Genomic DNA, 19,864 nt, shown 5'->3' with positions numbered 1-19,864 from the left:
TTCATTCAGAGCATTGTATACAATCCCAGAGATCTATGATTGGCTCACTGGCTCTTCTAATTAACACAACACACAGACCTTTTAAGCAGTGAAGCTTCTCATTTATCCTAGTTGACTGGTTTGCATTCTCCTCTTTGCAGATCATCAGACAAAATGTAGCATGAGTTTGGAACTTTACAAGAAAACAGCTAGGCAGCAACAGTCGTGCAAACTGATCTCGTTCTGGTGACAGTCCAGTGAGGAGTAGGTGACACAAGTTGTGATTTTGAAGGGAAATATGGGTGACAACAATTGACTTAAGGGAAATGTTGGGGGCGGGAGGAAAAGAAGATTCACCCTTGTTTCGCATGTGTGTGGGGTGAGTTTGCTGCATCCTGGGGCTCAGAACATTAGTGAGGCAACAGGGTGGAGTGGTGCCTTAGCAGAGCAACAGGAGTGATGGACACTGTCATAGAAATACCCTAAACAAGACTTGTGTACCATATAAAAAAGGGGCCTTGTGATAAACAGCCCTGGTGGAAAGGGCAGCCTGGAGTTTAATCACAATACAATTGTGATTCTATGAGTAAGGAGTGAGCCCATCTGTGTCCTCTTTCTCTACCTTTCTGTGTTATGGAGCCTGGAGTTTAAGACAGAGGAGGATCAGTATTGTGGCAACTACAGATTGGATTAAGGAGAATGATGGATGGGTTTCTAGTGCAGGCAGAAGCCCAGAAATGAAGACCTGGTCATTTAAAATTCAACAATTCAGTGGCCCCTGGGGTCTCTTGATCCATTGGAGTGCAGATGACATAGCCCACCCCCGCAAGAGAGATGACAGTTCACCTCTCTTTGGCCTTTCTGGCACAGTAGATAACAATAAGAAGAGACCTAGAGCCTCTGGAGCATCTGCAACTATACGGTGGCGGAGTTTATTAGGACGTTTTCAATGCCAGGATAGCTACAACATGACACAACAGTTTGCTCAATATGTGGTGGTAATATGTGGACCTGGGATAAAAGACTTCAGTCTCACACATGCATTTTCTGTAGGGTGGAATATTGTATTGCTTACGTTAATTTGTCACAATTAAGGGCCTTGGACTAGCTGGAAATCTGATTTGTGTAAGAAAATGGAATTTCACTATGTTCCAAAAGTCAATACCCTTTTAGAATGGCATAATATTTGAATGTGTATTCCATGACCTGGTGAAGCTATGGAAATTGCATTACAGACTGTGCATGCTTGCTTCTTCTTGCACAATTGGCACACCATTGCTTAGAAAGGATTTAAGGTCAGCTTATATGATGATATAACAGTGAGAAGACTAGGGATGAATTGAGATTGAAAGATGATTGGAAATTTGGAAAGAGGTGACCACAGTGACTTAAAACAGAAAAGGCCAAACCATGCCTCCTGTAAATTTGTAGGTGGGGATAAACTAGGCTGCAGACATGTCTGATTAGAACACTCCTAAAAGCATAACTATTGAGGCACAGTATATAGGCACACTTTGAATGACGTTAGAAAACAGATGAATAAATAAAATGCTACTTTTGTAAATTCAATAACAAATTTAATACTGTTTTTGTTCATCACACTTTGGAATAATATTCATGATAATTAATGGAAATGGCTTTTTTTTAAGTTGCATCTAACTTTCTTGAAGTTGGAAAAATCAGTGTGCTACCTTTCAGACAGAGTCAGCCACACTCTCTCAGGTATGGGAGAACCAACAGGCTGTAGGCAGGATCAAAGCGTCCTTCTCCCCACACATATGCATTGCCTCAGTGAGAGAAGTTAAGATGGCGTTAGGGAGGCAACAGTGACAGAAAGAGCTCTGCTAACCAGAAATTCATGGTAAATGGTTTCAAAGAAGAGGATGCACACACCTCACCCCAAATACTGTGATCTTGAAGCATCCCCTGGTACAGTGACTCACGGTACCTCCTAGAGAACTGATAGATTAAAATTTCTTGGTATGGTATGGTATGGTAAAGAGTTTTGTACCGCGCTCGGCCACCGTACGGCTTCATGGCGCTCGTGAATAATGCGGGGAAGCTGGGACATGTGTTATTTACTCAGAAGCAGACTGAAAAAGATACGTTTTTAGCAGCTTACGAAAACAACCATAGGTAGGACAGTGACGAATGGCCGGTGGAAAAGCATTCCAGGTTTTGGGTGCGCAGAAAGAAAAACAAGAACCACCATGTTTTTTCCGTTTAGTTCTTGGGATAACTAGCAGATTGTGTCCGGAGGAACGAAGATTTCTGGAAGGAACGTAGCATTTCAATTTAGAAGTAATGAAGATAGGAGCCAGATTGGATAGGGCTTTAAAGATTGTACAGCCCAATTTGAAAATGCAACGCTTAGCTACAGGGAGCCAATGAAGGCTCCGTAGTAGAGGCGAGACATGTTGATGGCGGGGTTGGTGAAAAATCAGGCGTGCAGCCTGATTTTGCACGAGTTGCAGTTTTTGAAGGAGGTATGAAGGGATGCCGGCATACAAGGCATTGGCGTAGTCAAGTCTTGACGTGACCAGGGCCATGATGACAAGGATCAGTGCGTCTCTGGTAAGAAATCCACAGACTTTTCGTATCCTGCTTAGTTGGAAAAAGCAGGATGACGTCACCGCACTGATCTGGGGCCCCATGGATAGGTCGTTAGAAATGACTACGCCAAGGCTCTTCACAGATTTAACAGGACAAGGAGGGAACCCTAATGAGGGGGGCCAGAAGCTATCATTCCAAGGATTAGCTGCGCCACCCACCAAAAGAAGCTCAGTCTTGGTGGGATTTAATTTGAGTTGACTATGGTACATCCACTCGTAGATCTCGAGCAAGGTGGACTGAAAGGTGGTACAAGAGGAAAGGGAGGTATCGGTTGGAAAAATTAACTGCAAATCGTCCGCATAATTAAAGATGGTAGCGGCGGACTTACAAAGGGAAAAAATCAGGGGTTGCATATATAAATTAAATAATAAAGGGGATAAAGCGGAGCCCTGAGGGACACCGCAAGATAAAGGGGAGTAGGAAGCCGAGAAAGTGGACAAATGCACAGCCTGCGAGCGGTTATCCAGGAAGGACTTGACCCACTCAAGGGCCATACCCCGGATGCCGGCGTTCCCGACACGGTCAATCAATATTGCGTGATCAACCGTGTCGAAAGCCGCCGACAAATCCAGGAGGACAAGGGCCTCAGGGATGTTATTATCAGCGCCCTTTCTAAGGGTGTCCATAACAGCAACAATAACCGACTCGGTGGAATGAAGGGGACGGAATCCAGCTTGTTGGGTCTCCAGAAAGGATGAGGTCTCAATGAAGGCACTCAGGCAGCGGGTGACATAGGTCTCTAGAATCTTCGCCAAATAAGGGAGAAGGGAAATGGGTTTATAATTGCTCAGGTCCGTTGGATCGGCATTGGTCTTTTTCAGAATTGGAGTAACCACTGCCTGTTTAAAGGAGTCCGGGACCGTCCCTGTCGCCAAAGAATTGTTAAGGAGAGCCAGGGGGGGTTCGGGACAGGCCAGAAAAATGTCCCTAAGAACCTGGAAAGGGCGACAGTCGGTAGGGGAGCCAGAACTCACTTTATGCAGGAGTGACCCAAACTCTGAAAGGGAGATAGGGGGGAAGACATCCAAACTACAAGGGTTTCCAGGGGGTAAGGGAGGGGGGTGAGGGGATGAAGGCGGAGGAATATTGTTCTTGATGTTGATAATTTTTTCGGAAAAGAAAGCATTGAGTGAATCACACAGAAGTTGGGAAGGCTGAGGTTGAAGGGCGACTCGGTCTGGTAATGAAAGCTCATTCACAATGGAAAAAATATCCTTTGTTTTAGAGGCGGACTCTGTAATTTTTTGAGAGAAGTAACTAGTTTTGGCTGATAAAATAGATTTTTTATAAGTTCTCAGGCAGTCCATAAACTCAATTTTCAGCTGGTGGTCATAGTTACGCCTCCAGCGGTGCTCAGCCTGACGTAAAGCCTATTTATCTGCTTTCAGTTGGTCCGTGAACCAACGTTGGGCGTCATGAGGGCGCCTAGTTTTTATATTTTTTAAAGGGGCGATGGTATTGCAAGCAGAGGATAGCCATTGGTCAAGAAGAAAATCCTGGTGGGACACCAGGGTCGAGGTCCGAGGAATTGTGGAGGACAGAATGGAGTGAAGTTCCACCAGATTAGCTGTCTTCCAATTTCGGGCAGTAAACTTAGTCAAAGGCGGAGGGAGGTTAGGAGTGATCAAGTTAACAACAAAGGAAATAAAATGGTGGTCGGACCAGGAGCATGGGGTCACCGTGGGGGAGAGGATATCTAAATTGGTTGTCCACACCTGATCCAAGATGTGACCTTTACAGTGGGTAGGGGTGGTAATATGTTGATTATAGTTCAGGCCTGATAGAAGGTCGGAAAATTCCACCGAGAGGTGACTTTCTCGGGGATCAGAGGGCCAATAGTTAAGGTCCCCAATGATCATAACCTTGGCATTGTTGATAGTCAGCTGTGAGATATAATCAGCAAACTGACGAGGGAATGAAGGCATGGAAACAGGAGGACGATAAATAAGGACAACAACAAAAGAAAACCTAGAGGAAATAAATTTGACAGTGAGACATTCAGTTCTAGGGATTGCAGTACAGGCTAGAGTGGTGAAAACATACCGAGAACGGATAATGGCAGCCACCCCCCCACCGACTTGGCCTGCTGATCGATTGACCTGCAGGATATAGTACCCGGCAGGGATGGCAGCAAGAATATCGGGGACAGAGTCCTCGGTCAGCCAAGTCTCTGACAGGAGGAGAATATCTACAGAATCATCGTCTAGTAGGTGGAAAATTTCCAACTGGTGTTTCACCAGTGACCGGGTATTAAGATACACCACGGACAGTAGAACAACATCCGGCGGTGGCGAGTAGGAGGGGAGGGATGTCGGCACAGAACAGGAAAGCGAAGTGGCAGGACTGAGGGTAACTGGGGAAACATAAATACCACAATTCAGAGCAGCCTGTGTTGCCTGGGCTGATAAGGAGTAGGAGTAGCGAAACAATAAGAGGTCAGCGGAGGAATAGGAGATAAAATGGGCATTATGAGTGGCCGCGGGCCACAATCGGCCGCGGACGGGCGCAGACGGGCTTGACTTATGCGCGACTTCGGCGCGAAGTCGGCGCTCCCGCTGCGCTCGTCCGCTGCGCTTCCGCCATGTGACCATGATATACCCTGTGTAGAGTGAGCCGCTAGACCGCTGACCTGCACGATGGAAGGCAGGGCGGAAGTGGGGAGGAGGGCAGGAAGTGTTGCTCAATGCTGACCCTCCACACAAACGGCACAATGCCGGGGCCGAACGGGGTCTAGAGCAAAAGATAGAATACAACAAGCTCGAGCCCAATGCCCAGCGGAATGCAACAAACAAATGCAGGTAGACGTTAGGATAACAATTTTTAAAAGCTAGTATTCAGCTAGAAGTCTTTAAAATATGCTGCAGCGCAATCTCACAGGCGCAGCCTCAGTCGCCGCGTTAATCCATCTCAGTCGCCTTCATTCATAGTGCAGGCTGCGTGACACCCTGAGACCCAGAGTGACAGCCCTTTAGCTAGGTTTTGCAAATCAGCTCTATGACTAACACTAGGATTCAAAGCCTGGGCAATGTTGCTGTACTCAAGCACTCAGGTATCTAACTTCTCTCTTTGCTATCAACAAGATGCTGCTGTAATTCACATAAAGTATGCAAATTAGTTCACTGGGTTAAACAACCCCTGAATTGTCAGTAACTTCTCTTTTACGCATCAATCAAACGTAAGTTAATGTGTATTCTTCAATTTATAACCTATTTATGGCCAGATCACAAAAACTGAGCTCTGGAAGTGTTGATTTAAGACAGGTCTCTGCCATCGTTTTGGGCTGACTGGAATTTAAGTAATTGAAGAGTTGGAGCTGCCATATTTTACCATCTAATCATTGGTAAATGGCTGTATGTGACTGGCTTTAAATGAGTGGGCTGCTTTTGTTTAGCAGTGTAACAGCATTTGTTAACAATGCTACAGAAGCTGGCAGAACATAACACAACAACAAAACACATATCGACAAAACAACACAATTAAAATAGAACAGGTAGCAACACAAGAAAACAGTCAACACAGAATACAAGACAAGAGCCACAGTACAACACAATGATCAAATGTAGCCTGAAGCACAGCAGCACAAAAAAAGAACACATCACTATAATACAGTGAAACACAATAAATATGTACAAACGTTCCTGTCATACATTGCCACCTACAGAAATCTGCTTTCCTAATACAGTGGTAAAGGTCATTTGCACCAAGCACTAACTTACTCACCACAATAAAATATAATAGTGACAGTCAAAAATGTTTTGTGATCCCTCTCCTGATGTGATTTTATAGCACCACCGAAAGGCACCATTAATATTACTCAAGTGTCTTCCTAAAGTTCCAAAGCTCAGCCACATACTGACAAACATAATTTACAGAACAGGTTTAGAATTATATCCTTACCACAAGGGTCCATTAGGAGAGGAACTCAGTTTGTCTAATCTCTCATGTGAATACCACAACATAGTTCAGTTAGTATGCCAACCTGAAATAGCCCTCCCAAGTAAAAACAAACTACCCAAAACAGGAAAATAAGCTTTAGCCATGAGGGAATGGGAGGTGCCAGCTCATGCTGTGCATTCACCTCAGAATCATATTCATTTCTATGAAAGACCTCAGCCTGAGGTTTTTCTCGTCTGGGTAATCTTGATTCTTCTATTTTGACTGAAGCAGGGACCGTCCAGTGATCTGGCAGAAGTCATTCTAGAGAATCCTAAGGACACTGAATTGAAAGGTTAAAGGGCTCTTTGAAGACATCTCCATCTCTTGTATCTCCTATTGTCCTCACTCTTTCTTAACCTGTCTTCCCACTTCACAAGCTTTAAGGCTTCTAAGCAACTGGAATTTTCTTTGTTGAGACCTCAGTGGTAGTTTTCTGGTTTTGTACATTAATTTGGACTTTTAGACTCTGGGAGCTGTCAATTATTCTAAATTCAGCTCATTGTTTATCAAAATACACATGCGGCTCAAGGATTTGGATATGTAGTGAGGGTGCAATATTTTTAGGGTAGGAAATATAAAAATATGAAGCAAATAGTCACTATAATCTTTCATCAAAGGATTATACGAACGAAAGAATTAAATAAAAAAGGAACCTCTGACCAATATGAAATAGGCAAAAGGTGTTAACATTTTTCTCCTACTGCTGTGCATGTGAACATTTCAGCATTCCACTCCACTGATTTTTCATAGTATTTACTGGTTTCTTGTCAACTTGGATGGCCTTCATAGAGAGTAAACATAGAATACAGCGGCAACGCGGAGAGGAACTTGTGAAGGCAGGGAATAACGTATATACCGGACTTAGTTTAGGGCCTGCCTTTTTAACGTTAATTTAAAATTTGACAGCATTTTATTTTTTTAAATGCCCTTCACATATACTAAGTACAGGCAAAACACTCCAAATGCTAATTACTATGATGTATGAGAAATATAAAGCTATAAATATTATGTACCGGCCTAATAGCCTTTCATTCTTATGTTTAAAAATTATAGAAAACTTGTCAACATTATGCAATTGAGAATGAACATTTAATTCCTTCAAGTATAAACATATCTTTTAGCCCCTCCTTGTACCTATGTGCAAAATAGAAAAGCAAGCACTTACCACTCTAATAGCAGCTCATGGATAAGCTCTTCCTTTTTCATCCCCTTTCGGAGACTGGGAAGGTGTCCAAAAAGGAAGCTGCAAGGCATGAAAATGTATAGGTCAATAATCACATTTTACAATTTAAATCACGTGAAAGGCACCTACAAAACCTGGTTCCTGGTTCAAAGATTTACAGTTTTATGGACTGTACTTTGCCATCCTAATGAACTAACTTCCATCAAAAGTTATCTCTGTACTGTGAAAGAAGTGGCAGCTGGTGACATTTGAAAGGGGTTGGCGTACAATTGTTGTTGTACTGCACTGCAGCGAGCGAGCATTGCTAGCGAGCTGGAACAACCTACGGGGAGTTCGGGGGTGTTCTCACCCAGAGACCATTTTCGAGAAAAGAGTGGACAAATGTTGCGTTTTCAAGCAAATTTGAGAAAGCAGGCAGGTTAATAAAGCAATTGCAGTTATTACATTAATAGAGAGTTGTCATATAACAACATAGGTAGCTGCTTATTCAGTATACTCTTAGAGCTTCATAACATACTTTGAGATACAATGCATTGCTGAGTACTTGCCGTCTGTTGTGTGACCTGTGCTCTAATCATTCTGTGTACTGTTAGAAGTTCCTGGGCTGTGAACTGTTAACATCTAAATAGTGACTACAGTCTTGTATACACTCCGTGTAGGCAACAATTTGAAAGTGGATTAATCCATTTCATGCTATTGAAGAGCAAGAAAAGCATGAAGAGCCAAGGGCAATACAACTATAACAATGCATCATTCAAAGTCAAAAATTAATTGACTCAATTTTCCATCGGTCCCTCAAAACTAGCACCAGTATGGCTTGCATTGCTGAAACTTGCCTTTGTGCGCTCATTTTCCATCAGAAAACAGAAGAAGTGGTTTCCCTGCAGTAGCACTAAAACTGAAAATCTGCCAGTTCAAAGCACAGGAAATAAATAACAGATGTTGCCAGTACTGAATCTATGGTGCTCAAATGACCATGCTCGAAAAGACTGGGAAGCTGAGCCTCAGCCTGCCTTGCCTCAATGGAGAATTAAAGATAATTTCAGATGGAAAGGGAGTGAGAAAAAATGGCACTTGTTAATCTTAGGCCTGGGAAAAAATAATCACACTGTGACACCGGAGAACACCAACTGCAGTTGAAAGCTATTTCTTACACTGAAAGCAACAGCCCATAGCGCAAATGCTTAAACTTTGCACTGTGTGTCTGCCCCCTCTCTCTACCCCGGCCGACATCCATGGCATCCATGCAACTGCATCCAAGAGGGAAGGGTATCGACGCGCTAGAAAGCACTCAAAGTAAACCTTTTTTTTATCCTGACCCTGGTCTAAAGCACCAGGATATCAGCAGGAAGCCACAGCTTCCCAAACATACTCACCCCGGCCGGAGAGTTATGAGGCCATTAATTCCACCAGGCCCCATTTAACTCACAAACACCCAACACAATATCACTAAGAAGGGTGTCACGCGGCCAGTTTCCAACAGGCGTGATATGAACACCAGTTCAGTCTGCCAAAAATACCTATATTTAATGTGGAAACCATGGGCCAAAATCGCCCATAGGCTATGATTGACATCCAATGAAAAGCCAAAACTGATAATACTGGCAAACAGCGTCATTTTTAAGTTTGCCTTAACCCTTGTGGCCTTAATGCCATGAAGAAATGACAGACAAGCGACTACACCATTGAGGTACAGCTCACGGCTGCTGCAGGCAGTGCTGGCCCTCACTTCACATGCACAATAGTACATCACCATGATCACTATAATAGCGCCGAAAGCCCTCACGGTGTGATAACGGCGCCTACATCTCTGTCCCCAGAGGTGCCAAGCCGCCCTCGAGAACACTATTGATGCAGACAGGTCCTTTGCAGGAAGAACGTGCAGCCTCCCACAAACACACGCACAGTCCAGGTTCTAACAGCATTGCCAGCATGAACACGGCAAGGCCAAGGGCAGCATTGTACTCTATATTGTATAAACAACAAGGGACCCCAATAACGTCAGCGAGGGACCTTGGGGAGCTTATTATACAAGAACAACAACGGTCTCAAGCAAGGAGACAAAAATGAGTAGAGAATAAATATAGACCCAGTCAGTTCTATATTGGTGATGACATGTCCAGCCGGACAGAGGTCTTCTGAATTTTTACTTAGTAAGGAGTTTTAGAACAACGTAATAACCTTCAACATTTCACTGGTGTGGGGCACAAGCCTGTACCCAACCACACAGATATACAAACACAACAGGACAGGGCTTACAAGGCAAGAGCAGCAGTTTCTGTAGAATTCCAGTCATACAGAAAAATTACAATAGGTACCATTACATAGCATTGTATAGAAATTCATTACACAAGTATATGGTACTTATGGTCGACGGCGTTTCGGTCCCATTATTAAATAACGGGGACCATCATCTGTAGTGTAGTTCCTATTATCCCAATAGGCTCTGCGCATTGGAATAATACCTTCAATAGTATAGGCCTAGACCAGACGTTAACTAGGTCTACTACTGTCGATATTAGACTTAAAGTTTTGGGTTTTGCCAGCTAGCTCAGAGTTCACTAGAAACTTTCTCGAATAGGCAAGGAGGAGTTGAACCTCCCTGGATAGACAAGAAGGGATTTAGTTTCTGACAACCATAGAACATGACAACTTTGCTCTCCCCTAATCAAGAGTGTATCTCTAGAGTCGTGTGAAAACAAAAGACGACTTATTTTACTCAGTCAGTACGTGCATTCTTAGTCTCACCAGATTGTAGAGAAAAGGAAGAGACGGGCGTGTTCAATAAAAGATGTTATTTATTGATCAGTCTCTTTTCTCATACAAGAGAAATGGATCGATATTATTGCAATACTTATGGTTAAGTAAAGTGCATACAATAAAAGCAGAAGTATAAAATAATACTGTAAAAACATTGATATGGTTTCTAAGCCATATGATGGTTTAAAATGAATAAAATGAATACATACACATTTACATTTGACTAATCGTACTCAACTGGTGTTTCTAACTACGCCTACCCCGTGTACCTGACTTAAGCCTAATACGTGGGCGGGAATAGAAATTTACAGTTTAAGTTAAGTTTGTTTTGCCAAGTGACTGACTAGAGAATTCTCTGCAAAGGGTTATTCAGTTCTGTACCTGGAATCTAGGATGAATGAGGGATGGTATCTCTCGTCTCTGGTCTCGATATTCCAGGCTGCCTGCGAGGGCTACCCGGAAGCGCCGGAGCTGGATTTCTCGGCAGGAGAAAAGGCAGCTTCTCGTTCTCAGCGCGTCAGGAAGGCGGGGCTGCGCCAGCGGGGTCTGCTCTGCTCTGGGCTTCGGCAAGTCTGGCTGCTCCGATCTCGTCACCACCGCGTGTGTTTGCATAGGGCAATATCGGTAATATTTATACCTTTAAGGTGCCGAGATTGACGTAAGGATGGACATAGATACGTCAATAAGGATGTCATACGACCTGGTCGTTAGCACATTCTTTTGCTGAAGTTCTCGGTGAAATCAAAACAATGGCCGCAGGGTTTTTCCCAGGTTGTCATAGGTTTGATTTGTTTTGAGAACTCCGTATGCCTTATCAGGGGCTGGAGGAATATCGCTTGTCTAATTAGATGGCAAGCGTTATGACCTAATCAGATAACACGTTCCTGTGCCGTAGTGTGGCTTTATCAGATAACGGTTCCTGCATCATGGGGGTTTTCCGCCTCATGGGATGGCTGCTAGTTAACTTGTTAACCAGAATAGGGTCAGGAATAGGGGGATCGATACAGAACCTATAGGAATACATCACACCCACTCCACGCTAACTATGGACATATTTACGAATCTATGCATAGTAAAAACATACTGTAGAGTATCGTGTATACCTCACCACCCCAAAATACATAAATGCATTTTTGAAATTATCAAATATACGGAAAAAACAGTCACATGTAATATATGCACTCAAGCTGTAGAATACTGCTAAAGTAATCACGCATATCTATACATTATCACTAACTTGTATATGAGAATTTACACATGAAATGGCTCTTAATACAGAAAAAAGTTTCGAGACCATTCCATCACAGAATAAAATAATTATGAACATACCAGCGGGCAGCTAATGTCTATAAACTTATCTAAAATTAGAAATTTTAGTTCTCTAAGAATAGTTCTTACTTTAAGCAGAAGATAGTGTCCCGAAAAATATGCAAAAATATTCTGGGGCTGCTGAAAAAATTGCTGTCCGTGAACTGGAGGGAAAATTGTTCATGGTATTTTGCTTTTCTAGTTGAAGGCCAAATTCAGGGAACGCTGTGTGCGAGCTTTCTCAAAGTCTCTATTTCTGCTCTGGTGAGAACATCATATCATTTAGACTGTCGAAAAAGCTGTCAACAGCTTCCTGGGAGAGTTCCACTAACTCGGAAAAAGATGTAACCATGCATTCGTGCGCATGATTGTTTCCATTGACGTTTTGATTAGGATTGCTGACAGAAGGTCGTACCTGATCAATGCTGCTTTCATCTTGAACTTCACTACCCCTTAATCGTAGTGGTGAAGCTTCCACGAATGCCGTCATCAGGATTGGTAGCCGTTGAGGGCAGCACAAAGCATGAGCCTTTATTGGACTCAACAATGTTTCTGCATCCATTGGCGCATCTGATTGTAGAGTCAGACAGGTGTCTAACACGCATTCTTCTCCGCATAGCAAGCACCTTAATACAGGTAAAACACATCGATGCCACATTGGTCGAAATGAAAGAAACCAAGTCATGTTCAGGTCTCTAAGCCGGGATAGTCCCAGGATTTTTGATATCCGGTCCCGGTATCCAATGGCTAGGATTGTTTCTTCCCTTGTCGCAGGTGTTTTGTCTGTGACATGGTTTGCCATAACGAAATATGAGGACCAGGAATAGGATTCCTGCAATTAGTCCCAAAATGAGGGGAAGTCCGCCAAAAATCGAATGGACGAAATCTGGAAAAATACCCAGTATGGCTTTGAATGGTGTTAATGCCATCGCAAATACTGTCTTAAATACTTTTGAGACTCCACTGGTATCAGAAATATTTAAGATTTCATTCAGGATTTCTGCGAAATGTATGGGGGAATTAGTTGATAATAAGGAGTGAATCTCTGCAGTCGTCCTTGCGACTAGGAGATCATACGTTTCTTTTGATGACGTGAGTCTGGTCGGCGTCTGAAGAAGCACTGTTTTCATTCTGCTTAAAGTATCTATTCGAATAGAAGTAATTTTCAAGTTGGGCCATGCCCTTGCCTCCCTGTCTGGAAGGGAGCTGGGGAACAATAAGCATCCACAGCACTTGACCTTCGCAGTCGTAGTTACGAGATAAGGAGTCCCGGGCATAAGACTACAGCATCTGCGATCTACAATTAGAATGTAACTCCCATTATAGAGTCTTTGAAAGAATCGTTCTATCTCTGTTGCAGGTGCGCCTAGCTGGTGACATGAAAGGTTATTTGAGTTCCCTTCACAGGCTCCATGCAAACTAATTCCGTTACACAGAAGTGTACCGCTCAGTGACATTGCACAATTATTGCCACTAAGAAACACTTTCTGTCCTTTATTACTGACACATGCATGTGAATAGGGCAGGTTCCATGTTGTTTTAATGTACCCCTTTCCCAATTTTTCGTACATGCCAGCCTGTATATATTTTTGGCAGTATTGAAACCTGAAGGTTGATATTGGAATATTAATTATCCCATGTATTATCCATTCACTGACAGGTCGTTCTGACATTGTCACTGGTAATCTCTCGAGTTTCTCAATGCTTAGGATTGTATAATCAGCACCCTTTTGTGCCATACTGATTTGTTTATCAGTAAGGTGAAAGATATTGAATAGTGACGTTGTGTTGATTAAACGCCAAGGCACATAGCCTGAACGCAGATTTTGTAACGTCCAGCCAAGCTGTACAATAGAACGCAATTGAGACTGACCGTGTTGTAACAACAGTAAGTCTTGCGATATTATGTCGATTGCTGAAGACACAATGCTGTCCAGAGAAAAAATTCTGGAGGACAGAGTCATTAACCCATTGTCCACTACAGAAAGTGATTTTTCCAAATTAATACGGTCAATTTCCCGTATTCTTTCTGCTGTCTCAATTTGAGTCACCTTCCAGGCCTCGTTGTATGCTGCATATACAGAGGCTGCTATGAAACGTTTCTGACGCTGTTTGCGCGGTCCCATAATGAAATCACGCAAGTCAGCACCATCAGTAAGTAAAGTTAGGTGTTGCTTAATTTCTGCCAGTGTGGAAGTTTGTAGCCACTGAAGGCATAATTTGCCCACACTGTATGTGGTTATTATCCCTGGGTGTTGTCTTTGGGAATATCTAGGGTCTGGCCTGGTCATTTTGAACCCCTGTGTTTTGTTCAGGAATCTGTTTTGACAGTTATTAGTATCTGTGGGCCAGATCAACCACTGTTTCCAATCAGGATGTGTTCTGTTTTTGTTCAATACATAATTTACGTCTATCTCCTCATCTGTGGAGCTATTGCTGTTCATTGTTGGTTTTGGAATAGACGGTTTATTTAAGTCTTTGATTTTGGCTAGGTCAAGACAGGTAGTTTGTTGAACAGTGTCATTTAAAAATATAATTTGTTCTGGGATCATGCAGGCTCTAAACAAAGATTATATACCCTGCACTTGCCATTCTTTTGTACCCCAAACACTTTTTACTTCAACATTTTTGTCCCAATAATCAAAACCAAAAGTATTCATTTGTTCAAAGAATGAGTCTGAATATATCAATTTCGTGTTTGTTATCATGGTCTTTGTCCCTGTCTTATTTGACAATTTGAAATAAAATGTTTCGGCATTACTTGTGTTAAAACCTGAAAAGTATGAATATTTGTCATAAACGGTTCTTGAGCTTCCTTTTGGAGGGGTTGCACAATGTTCCCATTGATTATAATTTAAAACATTTCTAGGTTGTGCAGATCTATGTAGAAAATGGTTACCATAGTGGTTATAACAGTACATACTATCATAATTTGTCGAACCCTGCAAATAATCATGTTTGGTAAATTTAGCAGACATCACTAAGTCAGACATCATATTATTTATACTTTCAAAGTCCCAATCATCAGCAAATGAGCTTGGTTTTACAAAGTCACTCAACGAGATCTTAATTTGGTGTGGATATTTCAGGATTTCAACCGGACCATAAATTTCGTAGTCAGTTTTGTCCCATGCTACCCCACCCAGTATAGGATTGGCTGTGAAGTTGACTGAAGAAAGTTCTCTTTTCTCGACGTGTGAAGATGTGTGTGGTTTGAGGATCAAGTTGATTTTCTGACTTGCTGTGTCCATTTTAGCATATTTTCCCTCAATGAAGCGTCCCAAAGTTAGTACCATGATGAGCCAGAGTATGAGGATAAATGCACCAAAACCCACCCAAAATTCAATCCATGGAGAAATTAGATATGTTTCTTTCAGTTGTTTCAAAAGTACTTTAACTTTATCTTTAAAGGTTTTTGTTGATGGCTGTGTTTTTGATTCAGTGAAGCCTTCAGAGGAATCATCGAAGTTTATGAAGTAGCCGGATGCAGTTCTGTCAATTGTTCCAATTACTTCAGGATTACTGTTTCTTGCATAGTCGTTTGTTACTTCATTATAGATTGGTGTGTCTCTGCTAAATGTTTTTATTTGGGTTTTCAGAGGTCTAAGTTCCATTGCATTGTTGCATATTCCTAGTTGTAGTTCTGTAGGCGTTTCGAATGTGATTAGCCTCTTAGATTGAACCTCTGTGTTAGTAGCAAATCTTGGTGTTCTACTACTTCTCGGGAGTCCACTTGGCTTACTATTTGTTATCGGCCACATGTTGTGGTTTTACCAGGTCGATGGATACAACTCGGTTCTCCTTTTTACCAGCAAGCGGCGGTAGTACAACTGATCTTGTCCCGTTGACAGACAAGACTGGAACTGCTTTTCTGTAAGAAGGCCCAAATTCCTTCTTTACCGCGATCTTTTCTCTGACTAGATCCCCGACTTTTGGAATCCAGACAGGTCTTGCTGGGACAGGTGGTGGTTCTTCAGTGGTTGTTGGCTGCTGTTTCAACTTTATGTTGCTCAGGTCTTTTCTTGTTTCGTTTAAGTCCTGCAAAACAGCCAAACGATCTTTGATATCAAAGCTTTTTTCCTTCACCACTGAAGTCTGACTGTCGAGATCTAAGACTAACATCCTAGTTCCAAATAATAATTCGTACGGACTGAATCCCTTCAGAGAATTTCTTGGCAAGTTATTTAGACTACGTTGGACACTTATTAGATGTTTGACCCACCCAGCTCCCGAACCTAATACCTTTGCCGTTATAGATTGCTTTATGTCACGGTTTTTTCTTTCAACAATTCCGTTCCCCTCAGGGTGAAATGGACAAGAGTACCGCAATGTAATGCCCATGCTGACCATGGCCTCCTTATAAGCTCTAGAGCTAAAAGCAGGACCATGGTCCGAATGCAGCATGCCAATTGCGTATGTGCCGATAAAGACTCGCAAATCTTTTATAACAGTTCTGGCGGCAGCCGTTCGCTGGGGCCACATCCATATGAATCTCGTGCAGGAGTCCACTGCGACCAAGATGTATTTATAGTTACCATCCCTTTGTAAGGGACCACAGTGGTCTAGATAAACACAGGCTAATGGTTTATCGGAGATTAGAAGGGGCGTCTGCGCTGGACGTCTCACCGTTGATACTTTCATTCTTTGACATATTTCACATTCTAAAACATAGTTCCTTGTTTGTCTTCTCATTTGTGGCCACCAGTATCTCTGTTTTAATAATGATACTGTGGCTGAGACGCCAGCATGTATAGAAGCAAGCCCTTCGTGTGCCGCTATTATCAGTCCTAACCTATGTTCCATGTTTGGAATTGCCCTATCCCCCACTCCAGGGATTCGAGCAAAAGGAACATTGTTTGCATCAGTTATGTATGAGTATTTTACTGGAAAGCCTTTCGGGAGTGTTTCTATCGAATCCTTTTCTGTAGCGCTGACAGCCTGTAATATTTCGCTGTCTATTTTTGTTTTTGACCGTGTGATGGCAGCTACGGAAGCCGTTTGCACAGCTGCCTTCGTGGCCTCATCAGCCAATGAATTCCCTGCAACGTGAAAGCCATCACGTTGATGACTCAGCGTATGTATCATGTGAGTCTTTGGTAGTTCTTTTTGTAATAGAACTACTTGTTCCCAGAGCATCTTATGCTTGATTGTGCCTCCTTTTGCATCCTTAAAGCCATTCTGAAGCCAGATCTGCAAGTATTCATTGTAAGACTGAACGCAGTAATACGAATCGCACACTATGAGTGTGGGGAATTCTCGATCGGTATTTTCAAGCGCCATCTTAAACGCCAGTAGTTCAGCTCGCTGAGCTGTACAATCTCCTAGAGATTGTGTCTTAGTGATAGTCGGTTTGAATTTTCCTTCGTGCCAGCGACCTTTAACAATCGCGCACGCAGCACTGTAAGCTTGTTTACCCCCTACTGCGGGTTGTGCTGATCCGTCTGTATATATTATACAGCCGTAATGTTCTAGAGGCAGAATTTTGGTCGGCGGAGGACATTCAAATTCATATTGGAGAAATTCTTGTGTTTTTAAGTTAGGATCAAATTCGTATGCCACGTCTGTTGCAGCAAGAGAATTAGCCCATTGTATCCATCTTGGATGGAGCGCTTTAGCATTTGGAATGCTTGCTTTTGTTACAGCCTCTAGGGCTGGTATTGGTGTCACGATTATTATTCGTTTACCTTGTGCCAGGGCTCGTTCTTTTGCTATAGCTGTCTGTGTTGCAGTAAGAATTTTTTCCGTTGGGCTAAATTTCATTTCAGCCTTAGTGTACAAGTGTGATTTGAATGCAATTGGTACCTTTTCTCCCTCATTAGAGGTCAGGTATGTGAATCCGCATCTTCCTGGGATGACTCGAATCACAAGATTGCGTGTGTTATCACGTGTTTCTAATTTTGTTTTAATTAACATGTCTGTTTGTAAGGATCTCAAAATTTCTGTGTGTGTTTGAGTCCAATTGGTTCTTTTAAAATCTGCTTTTATTAGATCATAAAGGGGTTTGACCCTTTCTGCGTAATTTGCAATGTATGTTCTTCCGAATTTTAGGAAGCCTAGAATTGACTGTAGGTTTTTTAGTGTTCTAGGTGCTTGGAGTACGGCACATTTCTCTAGGAAATTGTCAGCCAGGCTTTTGCCTTCACTTGATAATTTGTATCCTAAGAACAGGACTGTTAGATGGGCAATTCTGGATTTTTTAAAGTTGAATTTGTAACCCTCTGCTGCGAACCCAAGTATTATGGTGTTCACTCTCTTCAAGTGAGTATCCAAGTCATCATCTGTTAAGTATATGTCGTCGATATAAGTTAATGCTTCGTCATCATATGTTTGTAGTAATTCTGTTACTCTCGCTGAGAATACCCCTGGGCTATTCTTGTACCCCTGGGCTAACCGACAGAATTGTTTTTGAGTGCCGTTTATTGAGAATGCAGACAAATATCTGCTCTCTGGTGCTATGTTTTGACAAAAGAATCCATTAGAGATGTCTAATGTTGTTTTGTATTTTTTGCGCACTATGTTATTCATTAGTGCAGCACTATGCGAGTTTTGCACAGCATAAGTCTTGCAACATGAGTTAAGGTGTCGGTAATCCAAAACTAGACGATATGAATTGTCTGGTTTGGAGACCGGAAACAAAGGGTTGTTCATTTGTGAGGTGCAAGTTTCAATCACCCCCTGGTATTCTAATTGATCTAGGATTTCTTTTACCTGTTTTTTAGCTTCTTGCTTAATTGGGTACTGTCTTTGTGCAGTAGGTTGTGATTTTAACTGGATTTTGTGAGGAGGAGAGTCCTCATCCCATCCTACATGATTTTTATATAAAGCAGGAGCTTGAGCTACTGCCCACTTTCTGGCAAGTGTGTATTTTTTATGAATTGGGATATGATTTGAGAAGGCAGGCATAATTATTTCTTCGCCATGAGGGCACTCCCTGACAAACTCTGGTGGCCAGTCTTTTTCAGCTAGAAGGATGTCATAGCCCTTGGAGAGATTATCCCAAAATAGTCCCCTTATTTTTCTAGTCTTATCCCCTTCGATACGTAAAGTTATTTCATATATTTTGTGAGGTTTGCTAACTCTGGTGTCTGCAGTTTCCACTTGAAGATATTCATTCGTGTCCACTGTCTCCAGAAGATTCATAAGGACTTTGCGAGCTATGCTCACTTCTGCTGCGCTGTCTAGCATTGTCTGAGCCCATTCTCCGTTTTTCAGTTGTGTCCTCAGTATTCTCGGCATTGTTAACTACCTTGATACTGGCTACCTTCTTTTTTGGAAATTGTAATTTCTTTTTTAGATGAGCAGGTTCCTTGTCTTTGGACTTGGCGTGCTCTTCTCTTTGTTCTGATCGTCCTCTTCTTTCCGATTTCTGCGAGGAAGTCTGAAAAGATTGAGAGGGACGTGTATCAAAATCTTGATATCTATCAGGCTTCTTTATATTATCCCTATTTCTAAGGTTATATCTTTTCCCAGAGGGGTCACTTTGGGGTGACCTGTGTCTTTGGTTCGGAGATTTTTCTCTTCGCCGAGGAGACCTTCCTCTGGACTGGAATTTCTTTTCTTTAGGATTGGATTGTTTGTTTCCATCCCAGCTCTTCTTTTGTGATGTTGAATTATTATTAAAAAATATTTTTTCAGGACTTTCAATCAGTTGTGGTTTTACTGGTATTCCACCTAAACTATCTCTACCTAGTTCCTCATAGGATTTTTCTATAATTCTGGCAATTTCAGCTGGTTGGTCTGCTATATCTGTCTCCTTTAACCTCTGGCGGATCGCCACGTTTGCTGCTTCTCCCTTTATGTTGGCTAATAATATAGCCGAGACCTGCTTGAAGTCTTTTAGTAATTTCATACCAAGAGTTAAAGCGGGTTCTGGACCGTATTCGTCTTGAATTTGTTTTAGCACATCTGGTATTACCGAAATGGATGGAACACCGTGCGTTTTTGTGTAGATGGAAGCAAAGACTGTACCCCAAGTGTCACAGTCCTCCACGTGTGGTGCGGTTCCCATTGGAAGACAGATAGTCAGAATCCTGTGTTTTTCTAACGGGGTGGTGTCTGGAAACACCGCCTCTATTTGGGTGATTT

At 42.4% G+C, this 19,864-nt stretch overlaps 1 protein-coding gene across 2 annotated transcripts in view; it reads right to left on the bottom strand.

Moving 5' to 3' along the window:
• The window catches only part of LOC144781361 (cholesterol 24-hydroxylase-like), a 321,568-nt gene that overhangs the window by 198,518 nt on the left and 103,186 nt on the right, over nt 1-19,864 (bottom strand). For both annotated transcript variants that reach the window (XM_078660152.1, XM_078660151.1), the window contains exon 2: nt 7,694-7,771. In XM_078660152.1, the coding sequence (XP_078516278.1) occupies nt 7,694-7,771 (78 nt within the window). The remainder of the gene's footprint in view (nt 1-7,693; nt 7,772-19,864) is intronic.

The sequence above is a fragment of the Lissotriton helveticus genome, chromosome 9, assembly GCF_964261635.1.
Source record: "Lissotriton helveticus chromosome 9, aLisHel1.1, whole genome shotgun sequence".
NCBI lineage: Eukaryota > Metazoa > Chordata > Amphibia > Caudata > Salamandridae > Lissotriton > Lissotriton helveticus.
The sequence above is the reverse complement of the archived record's forward strand: the minus strand, read 5'-3'. Positions and strand labels throughout refer to the sequence as shown.